Genomic DNA, 21334 nt, shown 5'->3' on the forward strand with positions numbered 1-21334 from the left:
AAAAAAAGAACTGCCACCACATCGTACAGATTATCAATAGCAAATTTTGATTTCAGAGTCTCAAAGTCACCCTCCAACTGAAGACTTCATCAAACATATACAGAGTTTTTAGGTCATTCTAGTAATAGTTTGATACAGATTAATGCTTTCTAACATACACACATAAAGATAACTCACTCTTGGCACAGAAGGAGGAATAAAATAGTGACGTGTCTCCCAGGTCAGATTTTTATAGTCATGTTTCATTTTTTATTGAAATTATGTCAATGCTTAAAACACAAAGAGACTCCCACAATAAATTCTAAGCACAAAAACACATCCAAAGCCAAAAGGAATGAATTTTGGATTCTTCAAACCATTGTTCTGATAACTATTACAAATTTTAATAAGCTATACAACTATGTAATAAACCTATTTCAAATGGTAATTCTAAAAATTATAACCAAACAGCAAATATCTAGCATAAACCAATATTGCAATACTTTACAAGAATCTGGTATACTGTCCTTTTGGGTAGTCTTCAATGATAAATAGCAAGAAGGCATTACTCACTCCTTTTTGGTTTCCTCAGAAGACTTGTTTTCTTCCTTCTCCTCATTCTCAGGTTCCCCCTTTGGCTGCTCTGTCTCACTCGATGTGGCAGGTGGAGTTTCATTCTCTTGTTCTTCCACAGTGGAGACAGATTCCTCTGAACTTATGTCTGGTTCTAAAAAATCAGGTGAGCAGAATTGCAGCAAGTAGATACATTAGAGCCTGAGTCAATAAAAGGGTAAAAGTGTATCTTATTAAACAGAGTGTCCTGATTAACAGATGGATCCTAATATGAATAAATGACCGTAAGTGCGTTTTCTTTCCTTGTTACTCAAGTTGCCTATGCAAGGGGGTGTTTATCCACTATGTAAGAAAAGGAGACCAGAAAATTACACAGAAAGGGAAACTCATTTTACCCCAAATCAAGTACCTTGATTAGTCTACTCTGTAATATTAATGTGACTCATAATTAAGAAATTAGCCATTTCATAATTTGACAAACCCTAGTAAAGGAATAGTAATAGAAAATTAACGTATTTTCCAAGTGAAATGACTGGGGCAGAACAGAAATATGCGAGAAGGAATACTGAGGCCTGCAGTTGCTTGTCTGTGTCTTTTCACAGCATGTCTCTTCGAGCAGCTACTATAAAACACAGAACCCCAAGAAATGGCTAAGCAGGGACTTCAAAGGAAAGGACTCGTGAGAAAAATGGGGGGGGGGAGTTTGAAGAGTCTGGTCATTTAAATTATGTGACCTAATTAAAAGCATAATGATGAAGACTTCTTTGTGGCCTTCAACATAAGTAAGAGAATTAAAAAATGCCACTTCCTTCTTATAATCAAACCACATATATACAGTTCTGAAGGAATTCTAGTTTCTCAACAAATTAAACTTCTAAATCATATATTTCAGGACGGCCAACCATCATCTGTAAATCTCATCCTGGTTTGTGTTCTTCAACCAGACTTGCATGTAAATCGAAAATCCTCCCATAGACGAGTATGTTTAGCCTAAATTGAGGTTTTAGAGTTAGATACATCTGGATTCAAGTTCAGTCTTTATAACTTTCTAGTTTGATACCTTAGGGCACGTTCTTTGACATCTCCAAGGCTCAGTATCAGTAACCTTACCTCAAAGAGTTATCATGAGGATTATATAAAATGTTTTAGGGGAAGCCTGTAGGCCAGCAGTTGCTATGTGAGTGATTTCCATCTTCCTTTGGCCTCCTCTGCTGCTTCTAGAATGGTTTCACAAAGTATTAAGGCTAGAACTTCATTATAACAATGGCAACTGGTGATACAGATAATTGCAAGACATATTTTTTATCACGGTTATCTTTTACTGCCCCTTGTCCCAGTGATTTGACCTAATTGGCTGTGTGGGTAAGAACTTGCTATTAGTCATGTTTATTTATTTATATATTGCTTTATTCCAAAGAGGATGAAAAGCTAAGCATGGTTTACTTGGGTTTTACTGTAATAATAGAGCTATAAATTTAATTTCACATTATATTCTCTTCTCAAGCGTAACTGCTTAATAGTTGATGGCTTAATAAAGGTTCAGTCACTCAACAGATACTGAGCGTTTATTAAGTGTAAGACATTGTTTCCAACTCATTAAACTATTGTGTCTGCCTCTGTGTGAAATGTAGTATTTATAAAATTGAAAGTATGAGTGAAGTCCAATTATTTTCACATACAAGATACTATAAAGGATAGAGAAGATTAAAACAAGCATAAAACTTGTGAAGAGACTTACCGGTTCGCTATAAATTCTTGGCTGACCTTTCTAATACCTTATATCTGTACCCTCTGGCATGTATTCCAAAAACTGATGTTACTAGTGATTTAGTGGCTTCAGATGGCTGTTGAACAAATGTAGATCAAGATGGGACACCAAGTGGCTCATCTCAATGCTGGACAAAATAACCAATCTTCAACTCACTAGCACCTATTAATTTTTTAATATGCTGATTCCCACATCACCTAATGCCTTAGGCCAGGGTACCCAAATTGTTTACAGTATTCATCTGAGGATTCTGAGACAAAAATCCAAGCTCAGCTTGAAAAGACTACATCCCTGGTACACCAAGGGATAAAGGCAACAAAGGTGCATACATTTTTAATTTCTAATCTATGCCGGTCAGCAACTTTTTGGCTCTAACAGTCATGAGAGGGACAGCACCATGTGTTAACCATGGGAAACCTGAAATAAAAGGCATGGGAGAAAGGGGAAAAGGATAAGGAGAGAAAGAAAAGGGTCATGAGAAGAAAAAAGAAAAACGGAAATGGAGAAGAGGTGGTTAGATATGCCGTAAGAGAGCACTAGTACTCGAGGCTGACGGTTCCTACATCTCTCTCAATTCATTATGGTCCCACCTCTGTCTGGCCAATCCTCCCCCCGCCCCCCCATACCAGTTATAAACCAACATTTGATCACCCGTTTGCTCCCTTAAGATTTCTGAGTGAGCCTTCCACTATCCATCCTGAAGGCCCAAGTCCTCCATTCTTCCAGAGTCTTCATTCCCATGACACAGTACGCCCGGAAGCTACTCTTTGATTGGTCGTATTCTCTCCAATAATTTTTCTGGTTTTAATTCTAAGAACATGAGATTCTTTTCACCTTCCAAAATCTTTAGAGACAAGACGAAGCTATTACTTTGCCCACATCGTCTGGAAATGACATACTGATAGTCAGGTACCACTTCTTTCTTTAAATGTTCCCCAGAACACTTAGCCATGAAAAAAAGAAAATTAAGTTCAAGGGAACTTATGGGACACTCCAAATTGGAGTAGAAACTCTCGCTCGCCTTTTTCAGTTGTCCACTGCTTTACTTTACCTGGTTTTCCTTTCTTCCCTTCAGCAAGCTTGCTTTTGGGAGGTCTGGGAGGAGTTTCCCGGGTAGAATTCACAGCTCGTCGAATAGGCATGGCGTTATCTTCTACCTTCTAAGAAAAGAGATGGCCATAATCACACATGCATAAAAAAACTCTCTTTTCTCTCTTTCCCAAGGGGTCTAACTGGGTATCAAGATGGTGAATTCTAAGTCAACTCCAGGATGTAAATTACTTTTAACAAGTTTTTTTGAAGTAAAATATGATTTTTAAGAAGTACTTTTCAAAATATTTTCTTTTAGAAAGAATTTCAAATAGAAGTAAATAATAATACTTAATTTGGAATAAATATAGAAGTTTGGAGGTTTTCTCAGGAATTTGAGGGGAAAGGGAAGACAAAAGGAAATCTGTACATTTGATTTTTTCAGATTCACAACCCAGACTCCCTGAAGTAGTGGGGAGGTACATGTACCATGAAGGACCCAGCAGAGTGTGAAGTCAGGGACTGATCCAAGAGTGAACTTCAAGAATGTGTCAGCCCCTACCTCACCTAACTTGTCCACGTGGATCAGCTGAGATCCTACTATAAGTGGCAGTGCCTTAGGATGGACGAGTTCACCTTGAGACGTATCAGTCGCCATTTAAAATAATTTCTAGGCCCAAGTACAGGTTACACTCTGAAGCCTCTGCTGTTAACCACAAGGATTTTTCCTAATGGTTTCAGTGTGGTGAAAAGTCAACCTAAAGCACAGAAAAGACCTGGTGTGAAGATTAACAGAAACAAAACTAAACTAAAACATCTAAATTTAATATACATCCAAAGGGAATAAAATTCAACTATAATGCTTATAATTAAGTGACAGATGACTTAATGGTCAGTTATTATTCAAAAAGATAAAATCTCTATCAAAATATAGACTATGTAAAGCAGCGACTAAGACAAATGCACAAGCCATGGCAGCTGTTGCACCTTCCGCATGAACAAAGGCAACAAGGACAGGAAAGCTCATAAGGAACCAAGTCCCATCCCATCCCCAACCTGCCACCACCAGGCACTTACACGGGGCACAAATGCTGCTGAAGAACGTAACATTCTAAAAGCCTCCAGACCCAGAGAAGCAAATTTAAAGCGTCACCTAGAACAGAAGTATGCTTCTAACACCTTATTTGTCGTATTTTTAATGTAAGCAAAATGAGCACAGAAGAACCTAATTAAATATTCAAAGATAAAACCCATGAAGTCACTCAGATTTACCTGAACATTAACACCCTCTGTGCCCCCAAAATCTCACCTGGGACTTAATGACACTTTGCAATAATAATCCCTCCAACATGCAAGAAAATGATCCGTTAACTGTTTAGGTCTCTGTACTAATGAACATTAACGAAGATGTGGCAGACTGACTAGCAGTCCACCTTAAGCTCTAATCCTGTCTGGGAATTTAAGAGCTTTCGATTTGTCAGGTAATAGTTCCAAGATACAACTGGGACAAATGCAAAACATCCAAAGACAGAGAATGCTTTCACATTTACAGGGAAAATCTTTTTATGGAAACACCAAGAGTATGCCAGAGTTGTGAACTGTCAATCAGCTGCAAGGAAAGGAGCTGAAAGAATTCAAAATAGTACAACACACTATAAGTTATTATCGAGAGTAAATTAAGAATATCCATGAATATTTAAAAAATATCAACTGTTATATAAAAACTATTTAATATTCTCATACAGCAATTCTCTTCAAAGAATTATAAAACATGGAAATAAAGTTGTTTTCTGATCTGTGAAAAGAGGACCAAGTTGGGTTTAAAGGCATTATTTAGGTTTGTGAGACCTAAAAGTCTATCTTGGAATAATTTCAACATATAGATCTGTTCATTCATCCACTAACCAGCACTTGGATAGTAATATATTTTTCTTAATAAAAAAACTAAGCAAAACACAAATATTTTTATATGTGAACATTATACAGAAGTAAAACATCATGAAGTTATTCTGGTAAAGTGATATTGCTAATGAATTCATCTTTCTTAACCCATGATAACACACTAACTGGGTTGAAAATGCTACTGTGAAGTCAAAACCTTGAGGAGTCTTTGTTCGTGGGGTATCTCTACAAAATATTTTCCCTGTAAACAAAATACTGAAAAAAAGTGTCAAAACCTTCCAGTCAACTGTACTCACTAGTTACTAAAAATTAAACAGGCTGAAAAAGGGAGGGGGACACAGGAAGCTACTCTTAATGCTACAGTGATAAAACTGACTAACTATAATCAGGGCAAAAACAGGTACATGGTCCATAAAGACATGAGACATCATTAACCTAAGGACAAGAATGACAGTTTAAGTATGCCCTGGTTGAAATAACCTCAGTAACAAGCACAGAAGAGCACAGTGTGATAAACTGGTTTGCTAATCTTGATTGTGGGCGTGCTCATGTACACACACACACATCCTGACACTCTTCTGCTTAAAACCTCCCAATTACCACCCACGCCCTTATTTCACTAATCTCACCTCCTACTGCTCTAGCCATCACAACTTTGGCCCTTGAATTGTTCTCGGCTCATCCCTGTATCAATATTTGCACTTGCTGTTCTCTTAAACTGGAACACTGCTTTCCTAGACGCTTCAATCAGGTTTCTGCTCAATGTTACTCTCTCTCAGAAAGTCCTCCCATCCCTCTTCTTCTTCTTCAAGTTTCTTTATAGCATCTCACAGCACCTGCAATTCAACATATGTCTGTTTACTTGTTTAGTATGTGTCTCTCACAATGGAATGTACAAGAACTAGGACTTAAATTCACCACTGTATTCCCTGCTCCTGTAAGTGTCTGACACATAGTGGGTACTGGATAAATATTGGGAAAAAAATTGAATGCACAATGACATCTGATAGTACAGTACTTATTACTATATTCAGTGTATGTGAAGAACTCTTAAAAAAATAAAACCAAAAAAAATAAAAAATAAAAAATAAAACCCAAAGTTATTTGAGATAAATATTAAGAAATGTTTGCCTCAGGTCTGACTTCCCTTAGTAAAGGTCATAGAATTTAAAGCTTCAGTCTATAGTACTTCCTTTATCATAGGTTGGTTATTGAGTTATTTAATAAGTTCACTGTTCATTTCATTACAGAACTAACAAAACTATATGGATGGTTAATTCACACTGCCTTTACATCACCATGTACCTATTAATTTAACTTTTGCTGCTGCACTTCTGAATGATCAGACTTTTAGACCACCACGCTTGTTGCCTGGCAGAGATCGAGTTGTCTAGTTGGCTCACTGCATACTTGGTGCCTAAGAACATACAGGCACAAAATAGGTGCTCAACAAATATTTGTTAAATGACAGAATGAAGAGATGAAACTTAGTTAAGTTTTCACCTGGACTCCTATATGTGCCAAAAACAATCTGAGTTTACCTGTGGTTAATGTGGTCTTCCTGTGGTCATCAATCTGTTTTGTTTTTTTAACTTAATGTTAGATTAACAATACAAAGATGTGCTTTTATCAAGGGAAATGTTCAATTGTTTTAATGCAGGAAATAAAAAAAAATGTAAAATTTCAGTTTTTGACTCTCTCTACATTAAGAGAAACCAAAAGAAAAACAAGGAGCTTAATGTATTTCAGTTTGATATCCTTAAAAATAAGCATTTTAGGGAAAGTACTACTCTATCATATTTTACCATAACATGTATGCAATACATCATACACAATAAAGTCATTAGCTATGCAATGAATACATCAAATTGTTTCCAATCTCAATTTCACTATATTCACTATATACCCATTCATTAATGGGTAATGTCACAAAAAGCATGCCTGTAATTTGACCACAGGCAACTTTTTGTTTTTTTTTTTCACTTTCACATTTCAATAAATCAGTACATACTTAATTAGTGTTTATCACAGACACAGATACTATGGACACTACACCGCCCTTCCTCACAAGATAATCACAATCTAACTGGCTAAAGAGTTAGGATAGGATTTTCGCGGGGAGGGGGGTTGACACTGAATGAGGGATATAAATGATAAATGTCTAACTATTACATTGTTTTGTGCACCTGAAACTAAAAAAAAAAAAAAAAAAAAAAAAAAAGTTAGGATTTTCATTTATACATGAAGAGTTCTGGACACTTCCTCCATCAGCTTCCCACCCTCAGTCTTCCAAATAAGCTTAAAAACAAAGCCTCCCCCCCCAAAATCCTTTAAAATATTACTTCAACTTTGAAACACAATACACTACACTTTTGAAAGGGGCAATAACATTTAAAAAGCTCATAATAGTTTCATGCTTATGCCAGATTAAACAAAATTAAAGTACCGTCCAAAAGAAAATTAATCACTAGTCGAATTTCATTCTAATACAAGACAGCTTGCCCATAATGTCGTAGGTGAATTCCTACATGCCTTCATGTATTTCTCATTGGATTCTCACTTTTCAATGTAATGAAAAATTAGTGAGCATAATAAACTGAAGGAATTTATATGCAGAAGGGGCGGTCAAGTTCACCTAGTCCAGTTCGCTGTGCCGGTGAGGACACGCCCTCAAAAAGGTTAAGTGACACATCCTCAGCCACAGACAGTGGACAATTAGGTATCAACACTCAGAATCTGGAGCTCTCACTTTACCACTCCTGCCTCCATCTCTTTACAAACGCTTATATTCACAAGCAGGACTTAATTAAAACCATATCGTCTAAAGCGCGGTGACAAGCTCTAGAAATGTTATACAGGAAAACGAAAGCGTAGGCCCACGTCGCAGCCGGAGCAGCAGCGGCGGCGCCGCCTTTTCAAGCAGCGCCAACAGCTCTGACACACTCGCCCACACCGCTGAGGAACAGGGGGAACAGGACAGCAGAGACAAAGAAGCAGGGAGCCGCCGCTGCGGTGCGTGAACAAAAAGCGGGGGGGAAGCGGAGCCAAAATGAAGGCAGCAAGACAAGTGACGGGAGGGCTCAGTGGCGGCAGACACCGAGGAGCTGAGGCGCGGCTCCGGGCTCACGCTCCGGGCGGGATGCACGCGGCCGAGGCCGACGCCACCATCCGGCAGCACCCGCCCGCGCGACACGACAAGCCGAGGACTGCGAGCACCAGCGATCCGCGCACTCACCACTGGGAGCTCCGTAATGGCGGCGGCAGAGGCGAAGAACCCGGGGGGCGGGCCCGCTGCAGCCAGTCACTGCCGCCGGCATCTTTCGAACCCGCGCGGAAAACGGCAGAGGGGGTGAGGGGGAGGGCCGCGGCGGACCGCAGGGCCCACTGGCTTCGGAGCATGCGCAAGCACTCAGCCAATCGGAGCGCGGTGGCGGACGCTGGCGCAGTCGCGCTGGGACGCAAGGCCCTAGACCAGGGAAGCCCTCTCCCCTCCTCCCCCCTAGTCCAAACAAAACAAGGGCGGGAGCGCGCGCCAGAGGGCCCTGGAGAAAACGTCAACAAGAGGGGCAGGGGGGGGCTAGGTCGCAGGAGGGAAAGGAAGGAGGCGCGGAGCGGCCGGGGAAGGCAGACAAAAGGCGCCACCTCCCGGGACCCGAGCGCGCCCCGCCCCCTCTCGGGTAGCGGCATCGGCGCCCGGAGCTAGCGGCCTCCGCCACTCGCCTTCGGTGTCCGGGGAGCCCGCGCCCACTCCCAGCCCTCCTATTCCAGCCTCCGTTACCTCTCCCCTTCCTCCTTCCTGGCGCCTGCGTCCCGCACGGCCTCTGGGCGCCACTCCCGCTGCCACCCGTCGCCTCCGCCGCTGCTGTCCTCCAGGCCCAGCTGCCGAGCTCTGCCGCCCCGCCCCCCTGTCCGCGGCCCCGCGCGTGCGCGCGTCCTCACGCCGGTCCCGCCCCCCCGACCTCCTCCCCCCCCACCCCCCCGGGCTGTAGCGGAGAGAGTGGAGACGTGCGTCCCCAGCCGGGCCCGTGGGAGCGCGAGAGGGCGCTCCGGGACGGGAGGCTGCCTGGCCGGGAGCTGTGCATCCACGCACATTTCACCGGGCACTGCTCTGGTGGCGCCCGTTGGTTTCGGTGGTGCGGTTTCGTTTTCCTCGGAAGGGCACTCTTCACTCCTTACCCGTTCCCTACTCTCTGGTTTAGTCCCTGGTCTTAACCGGGTGTTCGTGGGGCGATCCGTCTGCCTTTAGAGGGGGTGGGCCTTTCCTACTTCTCGGTTTAGCTACAGGACGAGAACAAACTACGGTACTCGTCTTTGAAGACCGTAGAATTGGAAAACCAGATAGCGGAGAATTCAGTACCTCACTTGATTCGTTCCCATTAAGTATCCAGGCAGTACAGGGCAGAGTGGTGACTCAGGAAAAGAACTGGGAGCATTGCTTTTCTAATCTATAAAGCAGTCTTCCTTGACTCCCTCATCTGCAAACGCAAGGAGCATTCTCAAAAAGGAAACCCTGGGATTAGAAGAGAAAAGCGGGAATTTCCTTTGAATTGTCATACTACGTTGGTAGCAGCGTCCTTCGGCAATCAATGTACATACTATTGAAAAATGTGATTTTTCGAAGCAGGTTTGGAAAAATTCGATGTTTTAAAAGTAGGTGGTTTGTGAGGGAGATGAAGGGGGCATTTGACCCGAAGCTCACAGCAGTGTGACCAACACTCAAGTACATGTGTCAATCATTCTGAAGATTTATGAAACTTTTTAAGCACTTTACGCTGTCTCACCGGCTTCCCCAGCCATAGCTATCCATCCACTCCATCAGTTCCAAAGTCAGCTGTCTAAAAACACCACCACCAAAAATCCCTGATGAAGAGAGCACTGTCATAAATGCCCCATGGCATAACCAATGCCCTGGCCCTCTGGTGTCATATTCAACCTGTTCACAAGTGGTTTTGGTCATTTGGCCATTTTGTCATCCTGCTAACTTCTTTTATCAACATTTCTATCCTTTGTCTACCTTTTTAAAGACCCTGTTCCATTTTTATGTATTCATATGCTTAAAACATCTAACCTTTCTTTTTTCCCTAAAATGGCTTTAGACCCGTCTCATTCAAGAAACCACCCAACTAGATTTCTCATCTGCAGATTTTTGCTTAAGGGCGCGCGCGCACACACACACACACACACACACACACACACACACACACTTTATTCTGTTCACAACATGTACACCCAAGAAGGGAAAACCTTGCAACAGAATTCTCGAGTGCCCATAACGTATGCACACACACGCAACCATACACGAGACTCCCGCTTACTGAAGTGTGAAGCTGTAATTTTTCTACTTTTTTAAAGGGATTTGAAATTTTTACTGTACATGTATATTGGTTGAGGCATTTTACCTCCACTAAATATAATAACTGGCCACTTTTGATTTTCGTATCTAGTTGCATCTGAGTTACGACTTCATTGTGGTATGATTTTATAGTTTATCTCACTTGGCTTTATCTTAGTAAAAATATCACCCAGTTGTGTTTGTTAAACAATTACGTGATGATTTTTGTATCCTAACTTAAACGGTTAGGCTATTTGACCTTCTGCACTGGAGAGGACACGCATCTTGACAATTCAGAGCAGGACGGCTCTTACCCAGGGTATGGAGGTTACCAACTGAGCACCAGTAGGACTCTCTTGCTCAGAGACCTCTCACACTGGTAGTTGAAGCTCCACCATTCATTCACTCCTTTGGTTTAAGCTTCACTCTCTTCTGTAACACTTTCAAAGTGCTAAAACTAGTATCAAGGAGAGCTAACATACAAGCCTCAAACTGTTCATCGAGAAGCATTCTTTTAACCTCAAGACTTGAGAATCTAAAGCTTTCTATTCAACAGTCAGGGACCAGAAGAGTAAAAACTCTGGGTGTCTGACTAGAGCTTCTAGGAGAGAGAAAAGGGGTCCATGTGTTGCACTCTGTGATGATGTCACAGTTCTGCCCGGGACCACAGGAGTGACTTGGGGTCCCCAGAAACATGAGGAAAGCTAGGGTTTTGTGAACTAGAAAACCAAGTGTTAAGAAGTACCCATAATGCAACTGCATCATCTCTAGTTTTTAACAAAAACATCCACTTTTTCAGAAGCCAAGTCCCTGTTGAAACTTTAGTATACAGTGAGCTTTGCAGACTTCACGGCTTGTTGTCAATGCAATAGATTCTTTTGCTATTCCTGAAATTTAAAGCTAAGTGATAAGTCTGTGAGGCTAAAAGGTCTTGTTCTGTATAGAAAAACAAAATGTGTGACTGGAGGTATAGGCTTAAGGATAGAGGAAACTGAAGCAACTGCAGATTCTGAGTGTTCCAGACCAAAGCTATGACACAGTAGTCACGTGGTTCTGCACTGTAAGATTTATCTACCTGTGTAACTCATTCCACCTGTGTTAACAAGGAGAGGTTTGAAGAATAATTCGATCGCCTGGTGAAGAGAGAAGGTTCCTGTTCCTAGCAAGGCTGATCTGTATTCTTCCCACAAATCCAGCCCGAAGGATTGAGATTTCATGCAGAAGGACCCAACAACCAGGCGAAGGCTTGGATCCCTTAAGAATGTGTGGCTCTGGTAGGATTGGGGGTCATTTTGATTTTTCTGGTTTCCAGCCAGAAAGACTGGAAATGGCTCTCCATGTAGCTTGGAAAGGGATCGCAAGACAGTGAACTGACACTATCAGGCAAAAAAGTGGAAGCTGATGAAAAGATTTAATATGACTCCTCCACCACCACCCCCTTAATGTTTTTTTCCCTCTTATTGTTACCTCAGGCCAAGACCCTGGTTCAGAGATAAGCAACATGGCTGGATCCTCCTCCGCCAATGTTGCATTTTCCTCCGCTCACTGGTGGCAATAATGTTACTCCATTCAGCCCAGCAGTCATCAAACTATAAAACTTTTTCCTAAATTCTGAAAAATTCTGAATCTGAAACATGTCTGGTCCCAGTAGTTTTGGATAAAGGATTGTGGACCAGTATATACAAACCAATTAAGTTTTACAAAAAAAGCATTTACCCTCATATGTTCTAGTTGTTTTTCTTTTTTTAAAATGCTGGTTAAAATCCATTAATTTTTCCATTCAGTTTAAGAACCTCTGTCCTTGATGTCATTAGCTCTGTGGTATTCAATTGGAGCCAACATTTCTAGCTATTTGAGGGGGTGTGAAAAATGTTAGTGCCAAGAGTTTACTATCATTTTGAAGATAAGGGCTTTAAACAACAGTTGTCCTTTAGTTTGAAACATCTGACCCATTGGATGGAGTTACAATTCAGCCTCTTAAGGGAATAAAAAACATTTCGGAATGGTATTACAGGTGGTCTTTCAGTGGGGAAGAGAATCTAGAACCAAGGTAGCTAAGGTAATTTGTCCTGCCATCTCTAGGGGAAACAGGATTTGCTGTCAAGCTTGTTTTCATGTCAGGTCCTGGGAATTGTATGTGTTGAACTATCTTTCCCCCTTTTTAAACACCAGAGGCAAGACAACTGCATTTTAGATAGACTAAAGGCATTCTATTTGTCAGATTACTAAAATCATCCAATCTTGTTTTGAATGTGTAACATAAAGCAAACTTGCCAACAGTACAATTCTTACCCCTTCACTCCTATTTTGTGACTTTAAGGGCAAATCTTATTTGTGGGAAGATGCCTGCTGGATAACCAGGCCTGTGATGGTGGCCAGAGATGTGTGAGGGTCAGATCAATGACATGCAGGGTGACCAATTGTCCTGGTTTACCTAATGTAGGGAGGTTGAGAGTTAGTACTTTCATTTTTAAACCTGGGAATTCCCAGCAAAATGAGATGATCACCGTAAGACATCTTTTCTTTGTAGTTATTGGGAAATTTGAGAACATTTCTTTAAGTTTAAAGGGGAGGATTCCCCCCCCCCATAGAACCCAGTAATTTAAAGGAAAACATGAATCAAATCTATAATTGGAAAGACAGAATTTTAAAAATCAAAATTATGAAATTGAATCCATTTGTTCAATTTCATAAAAAAAGAAAAGAAAGAAAAAAGAAAATGAAGTTGCAAAAAGACAGTGATAGTAAGGATCCTTTCTTTTACAAAACAAAGTGAAACTGCATGGTGATGAGGAAATGGAATCTTTTCAAAAAGGGAAAACCAGAAAACACTGGTTTTGAGTATTCTTAAAATACTTGAAGCAAGGCTGTGAAGTTTCAGCCCAAAGTTTAGAAAGTGTTGCATAGTTCTTTCTTGAGAACCATATACATCGATTCAAGATTGTTCGTTCAACTTTTAAAAGTCACATTTTGATTTATCAGTGATGCCCCTGCTCTTCCCACCATACAATTTTTTGACTAAAAAAGCCCGACAAATTTCAAATTTAACAGAAGTTTTGTGTCTCTCTTTACATTCCTCTTGGTTCAGTCTAGGATACTTAAGAAAAAAACTGGAGTGAAATTCAGTCCTACCAACCAGCAAGCTTATTCAGGATAGCTGTCCCTTCCTCCACAGTATTTGCCTCTCCGTTAGGAACAGGGCCAGAATTGGATGTGACAGAACATGCATTTAAATATCTGGTATTTTTAGAGGAGTTCCATGTGGTTTTGTAGCAAAAACAAGACAAATTTTTCTTCTTTCTAGGTGAGGCAATGCGTGACTTGCAAAGGACACTAACCATTAGTCCTTGTGCAAAAAAGGAGTTTTGCAATACTTTAACGAATCCTATTATAGAAGTGGGAGCTAAAAGCTTCTACTCCTCAGTCAGGTCCGTTAGCCGTCAAAGGTTAAGCCTGAGACTTCCTAGTGTATGTGAGGGAAAACAAAAAATCTGAACTATACAAAGAGTATTAAAGAAACGTGGATTTCCTATCATTTTGTAGGTAGGTAATTTAATTGTATGGGGCTGAATATGACTAAGGTCGTAGAATGTAGTAGAAAAAGAACATTGGACACAGGCAGGATGAAATTATTCCAGTGCACTGTGTGGCTAAATTTGGGGACTGGAAATGATGAAAAGTATTGCCATCCTTTTGTTGACTGAGAATGAATTTAAAAAAAAAACCCAATTTAAATTGGTTTCTAATGAATTCTACAAAATTGAGAGTATGTCAACTTGCAAGAAGTTCTTTACACCCATTTATTCAGAAAAGGTTTGTCTGAATTAATTTGTCATAGGGCATGTTTAATCCCACCTTTGTACTTGAGAATGAACTCTCACCATACTCTGCCACCCTTTCTTCATTCTTTAAATCCATCATGCATTCCCCTACCACAGGGCCTTTGCACTCACGATCCCTTCTATTTGAACCTATCCCCTTAACTATTTCAGATTTCTCAGTTTAAAATTCTCTTCCTGAGGGAAGGATTTCTTAACCCCCCCGTTTACACAGGGTCCTCACCATATGCTCTCATAGCACTATATTTTCAAAATATGTGCCATTTGTAATTCCATATTTGTGCGTCCAACACCTTGCAGTGAGAAATACTTTTTAAATATCTGAAAATAGAAATTGTTCTGTAAACTGTAAGGTAAATCAGGTTATTTTCACCATTCTACAGGGGTCGCAACCCTGGCTTATATTAGGATCACCTAGGGAACTTAAAAAGCCAGGTCTCATCCCCTGAGATTATGAAATCGCTGGTCTGGGGTGGGGTCCCAGGATTTGTATTTCTAAAAACTCTCATGTGATCCTAACATGGAGCACCATTACTCTATGCCTAGGAAGCAGTTAAGGTAGGACAGAAGACAAATTTATCAACAAGAGGTAAATATGTCAGAAGAGTCAGAAAGGAAATTATTGGTAGTACAAGTTCAACTGTTGGATGGTGGTTTGCTTTGAAGATCTTAGAGAATCTTGATAGTCTTCTTCGAAAAGTTGAATATCCTATTATCATCAAGACTTACTTCTTTGTTAAACTTGGTAAGCAGTGTTTATAGTGATTCTGGATGTGCTCATTTGATTGGCACGAGTGAACCCTTTCTAGAGGATAGGGAGGCCCATACAAGTGGGAATGGTCAAATGACAGTGAACTGTAGCATCAGCATTAGAACACAAATCTCCTAACTCGTCAAGGTCTCTTTTCCACTACAGCATACAACTTCTTCCTGTATGAACTCTTGCTAACCAGAACAAATTAGCAAAACATTACTAGGTAATGTTTCTCCCCCACTTGATTCCTCTGATGGCTCAATTTGTTTAACTCTTTCTCATTTCCAAAATAAGTGCATTTAAGACTTTGCATTTACCTCAAAGTTACTACTTTAGCTGCATCTCACAGGCATTACTACCATCGTCAGTTAATACTGTGCTGTATGGTACCTTCCTAGATTGTCTGAATATTGCTAGCTAAGGGAAAGTTAAAACAATTCATATGATGGGGAAAGAGAGGGTGTAGTTCCAATCTTGTTTTCTTATTATACAGGATGAGCAGAAAAGCATGACTGGAATAGGGCTGAGTGTTGTAGGGGTCAGAGTTATAATAAATGAAGCATATTTAGTAAAAGTTATAGTGTTCCTGTGAAAGTGGCTTACTCACCTGGCAAAATCTCACCTTCAGTAAAAATAGTTAAGAATGCTGGCAGATCTAGGAGGAGAGATACCCAGCATTAAATGAGCTCATCCAGTGCTCAAATCTTGGTTTCTAAATACCATTCCCTTAAAGGAAACCAGGCCTCCTTGAAAAAAAATGATTGATTCTAGGGCTAGGGCAGAAAAAATACAAGATATGCCTGTGGCATCTTGTAATGTCATAGTGCTTTAAAAAGAAAAGGATGAGGGAATGTCAAAGGGACACTTGAGCCATTTGAAAGAGCTCCCAAGCCAAAAGCTGGAACAGTCTGAGCAAGAAAATAATGTGGTATTGGATTATAACTCAAAGTATAAATATATGAGTCTGTACATATATATGTATGTATACATATATATAACTTCACACACACACACACGACTGAATAAAGAAACAAATAGAAGAGACATCTTTCTTGAATGAGAATTCCAAATAATTTAAGTACAGCAGACCCCCCCTTAGCTGCAGTTTCAGTTACCCCTCCCCCAGTCAACCTTGGTCCAAACATATAAAATGAAAAATTCAAAAAGTGAAAAATTCATGTTTTAAATTGCACACTGTTCTGAGTAGCATGAAATCTCACCCCAAAACGTCTGCCCTGCTGGGACATTCCTCCTCCCTTTGTCCTTTGTATCCATGCTGTACACGCTCCCTGCCCCTTAGTCACTTCGTAGCCAGCTGTTACCAGATCGACTCTCACGGTATCAGTGCTTGTGTTCATGTCACCCTTATTTTATTAATAAGACCCCCAGAGTGCAAGAGTAGTGATACTGGCAATTCAGATATGCCAAGGAGAAGCCATAAAGTGCTTCCTTTAAGGGAAAAGGTCAAAGTTCTCGACTTAATAAGGAAAAAAAAAATCACATGCTGCGGTTGCTAAGATCTACAGTAAGAACAAATCTTCTATCCATGAAATAGTGAAGAAAAAGAAACTCACGCTAGTTTTACTGTTGCACCTCAAACTGCAAAAGTTATGGCCCCAATGCATGAAAAGTGCTTTGTTAAGATGGAAAAAGCATTACATTTGTGGGTGGCAGATGAAAACGTGTTCTGATGAGTGTGTTGAGCCAGAAAGCATTGAGCCTATACAGATTTCAGCAAGGGGTCCTCGGAAATGAGTGACCACATTCATATAACTTTCATTACTGTACATTGCTATAATTGTCCTATTTTATTATTCACTATTGATGTTAATCTTACTGTGCGTAATTTATAAATTAAACGTTATCACAGGTATGTATGTATAGGAGAAAACATAGTATATAGAGGGTTCGGTACTATCCTCGGTTTCAGGCATCCACTGAGGGTCTTGGAACATAGCACCCAAGGAGAAGGGGGGACTACTGTAGAGACTCCCCACTCCAGGAAACATGTGGAGCTTAAGTCTCTCCCACTCCTACCTCCCTCACCCAAAGTGGGCTGGACCTAGTGACTTAGCTTCCAAACAGATTAGAGTAAGAAAGGGGGGGGGGAGTCACTTTGGAGCGGAGACCAGCTTAATCCTGTAGCCCAGGGTGAATATCACCAATGATGTCACATGGGTATCATGTACCCTGATATGATGACTTGGGAAGGGCACTTATATGGTATTTTTACCCCAAACCCATAACCCTAGTGTAATCATGAGAAAACGCCAGACAAGCCCAAATTGAGAGACATTATCCAAAACACCTAACCAGTACGCCTCAAAACGGTCAAGGTCATGACAAACAAGAAAAGATTAAGAAACTGTCCAAGGCCAGAGGACAGTAAGGCTACATGACGATGACATGTAACATGCTATCCTGGACCGCATCCTTGACCAGAAAGAGTACATTAGTGAGATGCACCTCAAGTCTGGGGTTTAGTTAACAGTGATGTACCAATGCTGGTTTCCTACTTTGGACAAACGCCTTACGGTCAGGTAAGATATTAATAATAATAATAGGGGGAACTGGGAGAGGCGTACATGGAACTCTCTGTACTAAATCTGAAACTTTTCTCTACAATTATTTCAAAATGAAACATTTATTAAAAAAACATTTAACACATGATTCTCTGTAGCTTATTTCTTTGATATGTAAATCATTTCATGATTGGTAATACAAAACTTTTTTTTTTTTGTAGTCCCAACACTAATAAATTGTCATTTTTCCCTCTGGGGAGGGACATATATTTGAAGCTAGTGAGCACATACTGTATCTCTCCCTAAACTACTAGAGGGTATGGGGACCTATAGTTTAAGCTTAGTGAATGGGGAAGATGATTTCCTGTAAGACTAATGAACTGGGACTAACCAGTGGCAGAGATTCTGTCTCAAGGCATTTTTATTCTTTACTGAGCCATCGTATTTTCATGACAAGTAAGCAGCCTCAAGCTGCTCAATAGTCACTATGTCCAAATGTGCCTCAATGAAAAGGACAAAATAAAACCTCAGACTCCTACTCAAATTACATGTTAACTTTTCTAGGGTACACCGTAGAAGCCTCTAATTCATGCAGGAATTTAATCCCCAGGAAAACTACTCAAGTAGTGAGACATGAGAGGTCAAAATGACCAGACTCTCATTGCGAGAGCTAGGATGTTGGGCATCCCAGGTCATACACATCAAGTCCATGGGGTGACAAAAAAAGAAAAAAAAATCTCACTTGTTTAGAATTAGCTGATGGTTGTAAACATATTGCCATCACAGCAAAACAAGTTATAATTAAAGAACAAAAATTAAATCAAAGACAGGGAAAATCAGGGTCTAGCCCTGCTGTCAGGTCCCTGACGTTGCAAACACCTGTGATGTTTGATCATTTGCTAAACGTTGGATTGGAGGTCAAAACAAAAAGCAATGCAATGTATGATTTCATTTACATGAAATGCTGTAATACACAAATCCATGGAAACAAAAGGTAAGATTGGTGGTTCCCAGGGGCTGAGGAGAGTGGAAAATGAGGAGAAACTGGTTAAGGGGTATGGGGTTTTCTTTTGGGCATGATAAAAATGTTTAGAAATTAGTTAGTGGTGATGGTTGCACAACTGTGAATATACTAAAAACCACTGAACTGTACACTCCAAAAGGGTGAATTTTATAGCATGTGAATTATATCTCAATAAGAAAAAAGCAACAAAAACAAAAAGAAAGTAATGCAAAATGTTCCTCTCTACAAAATAGGGAGTACAGGAATGCATAAGAGCCAACAGCATAGTTAAAAGTGAAACTGGATCCCTACATTTTTTTTTAAGGAATAAAAATTGAGTAATGAAAATACAGAATTAGATAATAAAAATAAAAAAACCACCTAACGCTATTTTTTCTGGCTTAGAATCCTTTTGCCTTGAATGGAACCATTTGAAACAAAAATTTATGTCACAAACCCCAGAATGATAACTTGTTTGGAGGATGGCTCTAGAAGAAACTGTTGGATTCAATTGTTGCAAATAATCTAGAATGCGTTTTTGAAATATAAGGATGAAAACCAAATTAAAAATCTGCCAGGGGAACGAGGGGTGGACACTTCTTAGTAGGGTAGGAGGCTGACGCAGTATGTGAACCTCTAGCTTTCTTTTTTCATGAAGAGTTTCCCGAGAGCAGAGATTGTTTTGTTCACTGTTATAGTCCCTGCACTTAGTACAGAGTAGGTGCTCAGTAAACATCTGATGAATGAACCAAGTTTATGATGTGGCTGTGAACTGGCTTGTTGGTCTATGCGAGTCTAACATGAATTTTTAGTTTGAAAATTGGCATTATATTCTTTTGCTACACAAGCAAACCCTCATTTAACTTACTGAATAGCTGTAAGTTAATTGGTTTGAATACAGGCATGAAGCATCTTAATTAATGAACTAAACCTTAATGAAACTGTTCCCAAAGTTCAAATGGGTGAAAGGGCTTTTTATAAGTTTGAAGGAGTGCAGGCACGTTGTTGTTAGTAGCCATGTCACCTATTACTTTAAACCCCAAGCAACCAAACCTTTTCCCAGTAAGAGAGCGTAAGAGTCATGACACTGTTTTGAAGATCAGTTGGTATCAGCAGGGATCAATTTTCTGGCTTTGCTCATATTTTGTCTTTAGGTACCACTTCTGACCCTACCTAACATTCAGTGTAAAAAGCAACAAGGGAGCCGAAAGTAACTCTGTAGTCTCTTCATCACACTTCATGTTATAGTGAAATTTCAAACATTATTTCTGTTGTTGTACTACAGGTGTTTACAAGTAGTAACATTTGAAGCTTTTTTCAAAGGTTGGATTTTTTTTTCTCCAAAAATATTATCCTCTTTCCTCCATTCCTTACACTTGTCCACATCTAAAGTACTGATGCACAGGCCATCACTACTACTTCCCGGTCAGACCCCTGCGAACAACAGCCACCGATTTCCAGGAGGCAGTCACCAGCCTGCTTTCCCCAAACTCCCCACCAGTCATCTCCTGTGAGCGCTGCCATCACCTAGAAACTGTATCACTCAGGAGATTCCTGGATCAGAATCCTCTGCACTTTGATTCTGGCTGCTGTTAAAACTCCGCATATCAGAGAATCAGGTTGCTTTTTCCAACTACGGAATCCCAGGCAGAACCCGCAGCCAGACCCCAAAACAGCTGTTCAGGCCCCATCTTTTATGACAGATGCTGTCTGTCACATGCCTGTCACAAGACTTTCAGTTTACTTCTTTGAGAACAGCTTTCCACCACTGTGGAAAGGGCGCTGTGGCTCATGCCGTGGGATCCTGTGTTGTGTTCAACTACACTCTGAAGAAAACTTTTTACTGCTATGGAAAATTTTGCTCTTGTGTATCATAAACCCTGCCAAGTCTCTTAATATGAGTATTTCTTCAGAGATGGAAGCCAGAAGAACCCCTTGGTTATCGAAATACAAAATACAAAGACTCTTTGGGAGCAGCTTGGCTTTCTTCATAAATACATTCTGTAGGGTGATGGCCTACAAACAACTGAAATGGAAAACCATCTATAGAGATGGCAACTTCATAAAAGAACAAACAAACAAACAAGCAAGCAAACAAACAAATGCACAGCACTCCAATATCTGTAGGAGAAACAGAGGCCCAAAGCACAGTTGGCTTTATACTCACCAGAATATCTTGAGTGAAGGTGAAGTTGGGGAACAATGTGATTTTCACACACGGTATTGGTTTAGTTTTAAACCCCATGCCCACTTTTTAAAAAGTGTAATTCAGCTTTGGCTGCTTTCATTCTTTAGGAGATATCTTTGGTGGCAATTGATGATTTTAAAATCAGTGGTAGTGGTGGTCTCAAAGTGAATTAGTGTCCCTAGTTGTAATAATACAGTGGAACACTTTTTAATTTAAAAATTAATTTAAAAAATTGCCCTTAGGTTTGCTCCCACCCTGAATGCATTTCCAGTTGGTGTTGTAAAGAAGTTTCCCTTGGATTTTAAGAGAATCTTTCCCACCCCAGCACAAGTGCCCTCCTCCCCACAGAGTAGCTTGCCTTTTACAACTGTAGTCACACACACACCCACAGACACTCTCTCTCTCCCCCCTTTCTCCCCAACAGTGACTTGGATTATACAACAAA

The 21334-nt window shown here is 40.4% G+C and overlaps 1 protein-coding gene across 10 annotated transcripts in view; it reads right to left on the reverse strand.

Annotated features, from left to right (window-relative positions):
- Positions 1 to 9167, reverse strand: part of HP1BP3 (heterochromatin protein 1 binding protein 3) — a 33189-nt gene extending 24022 nt beyond the window's left edge. Inside the window, exons 1-6 of one of the 10 annotated variants that reach the window (XM_088790347.1) lie at positions 9030 to 9167; positions 5881 to 6087; positions 4427 to 4502; positions 3912 to 4107; positions 3372 to 3480; positions 553 to 706 (exon numbers count right to left, since the gene is read on the reverse strand). In XM_088790347.1, coding sequence (XP_088646473.1) covers positions 553 to 706; positions 3372 to 3480; positions 3912 to 4007 — 359 coding nt within the window. In that variant the 5' untranslated portion in view covers positions 4008 to 4107; positions 4427 to 4502; positions 5881 to 6087; positions 9030 to 9167. Of the gene's footprint in view, positions 1 to 552; positions 707 to 3371; positions 3481 to 3911; positions 4108 to 4426; positions 4503 to 5880; positions 6102 to 8486; positions 8569 to 9029 lie in introns of those variants that run through there. The other 9 variants (XM_088790343.1, XM_088790348.1, XM_088790345.1 and 6 more) reach the window with 9 other exon arrangements.
- Positions 9168 to 21334: the final 12167 nt, after the last annotated feature.

The sequence above is a fragment of the Rhinolophus sinicus genome, chromosome 14, assembly GCF_057876585.1.
Source record: "Rhinolophus sinicus isolate RSI-liver-muscle chromosome 14, RSI-T2T, whole genome shotgun sequence".
Classification (NCBI taxonomy): domain Eukaryota; kingdom Metazoa; phylum Chordata; class Mammalia; order Chiroptera; family Rhinolophidae; genus Rhinolophus; species Rhinolophus sinicus.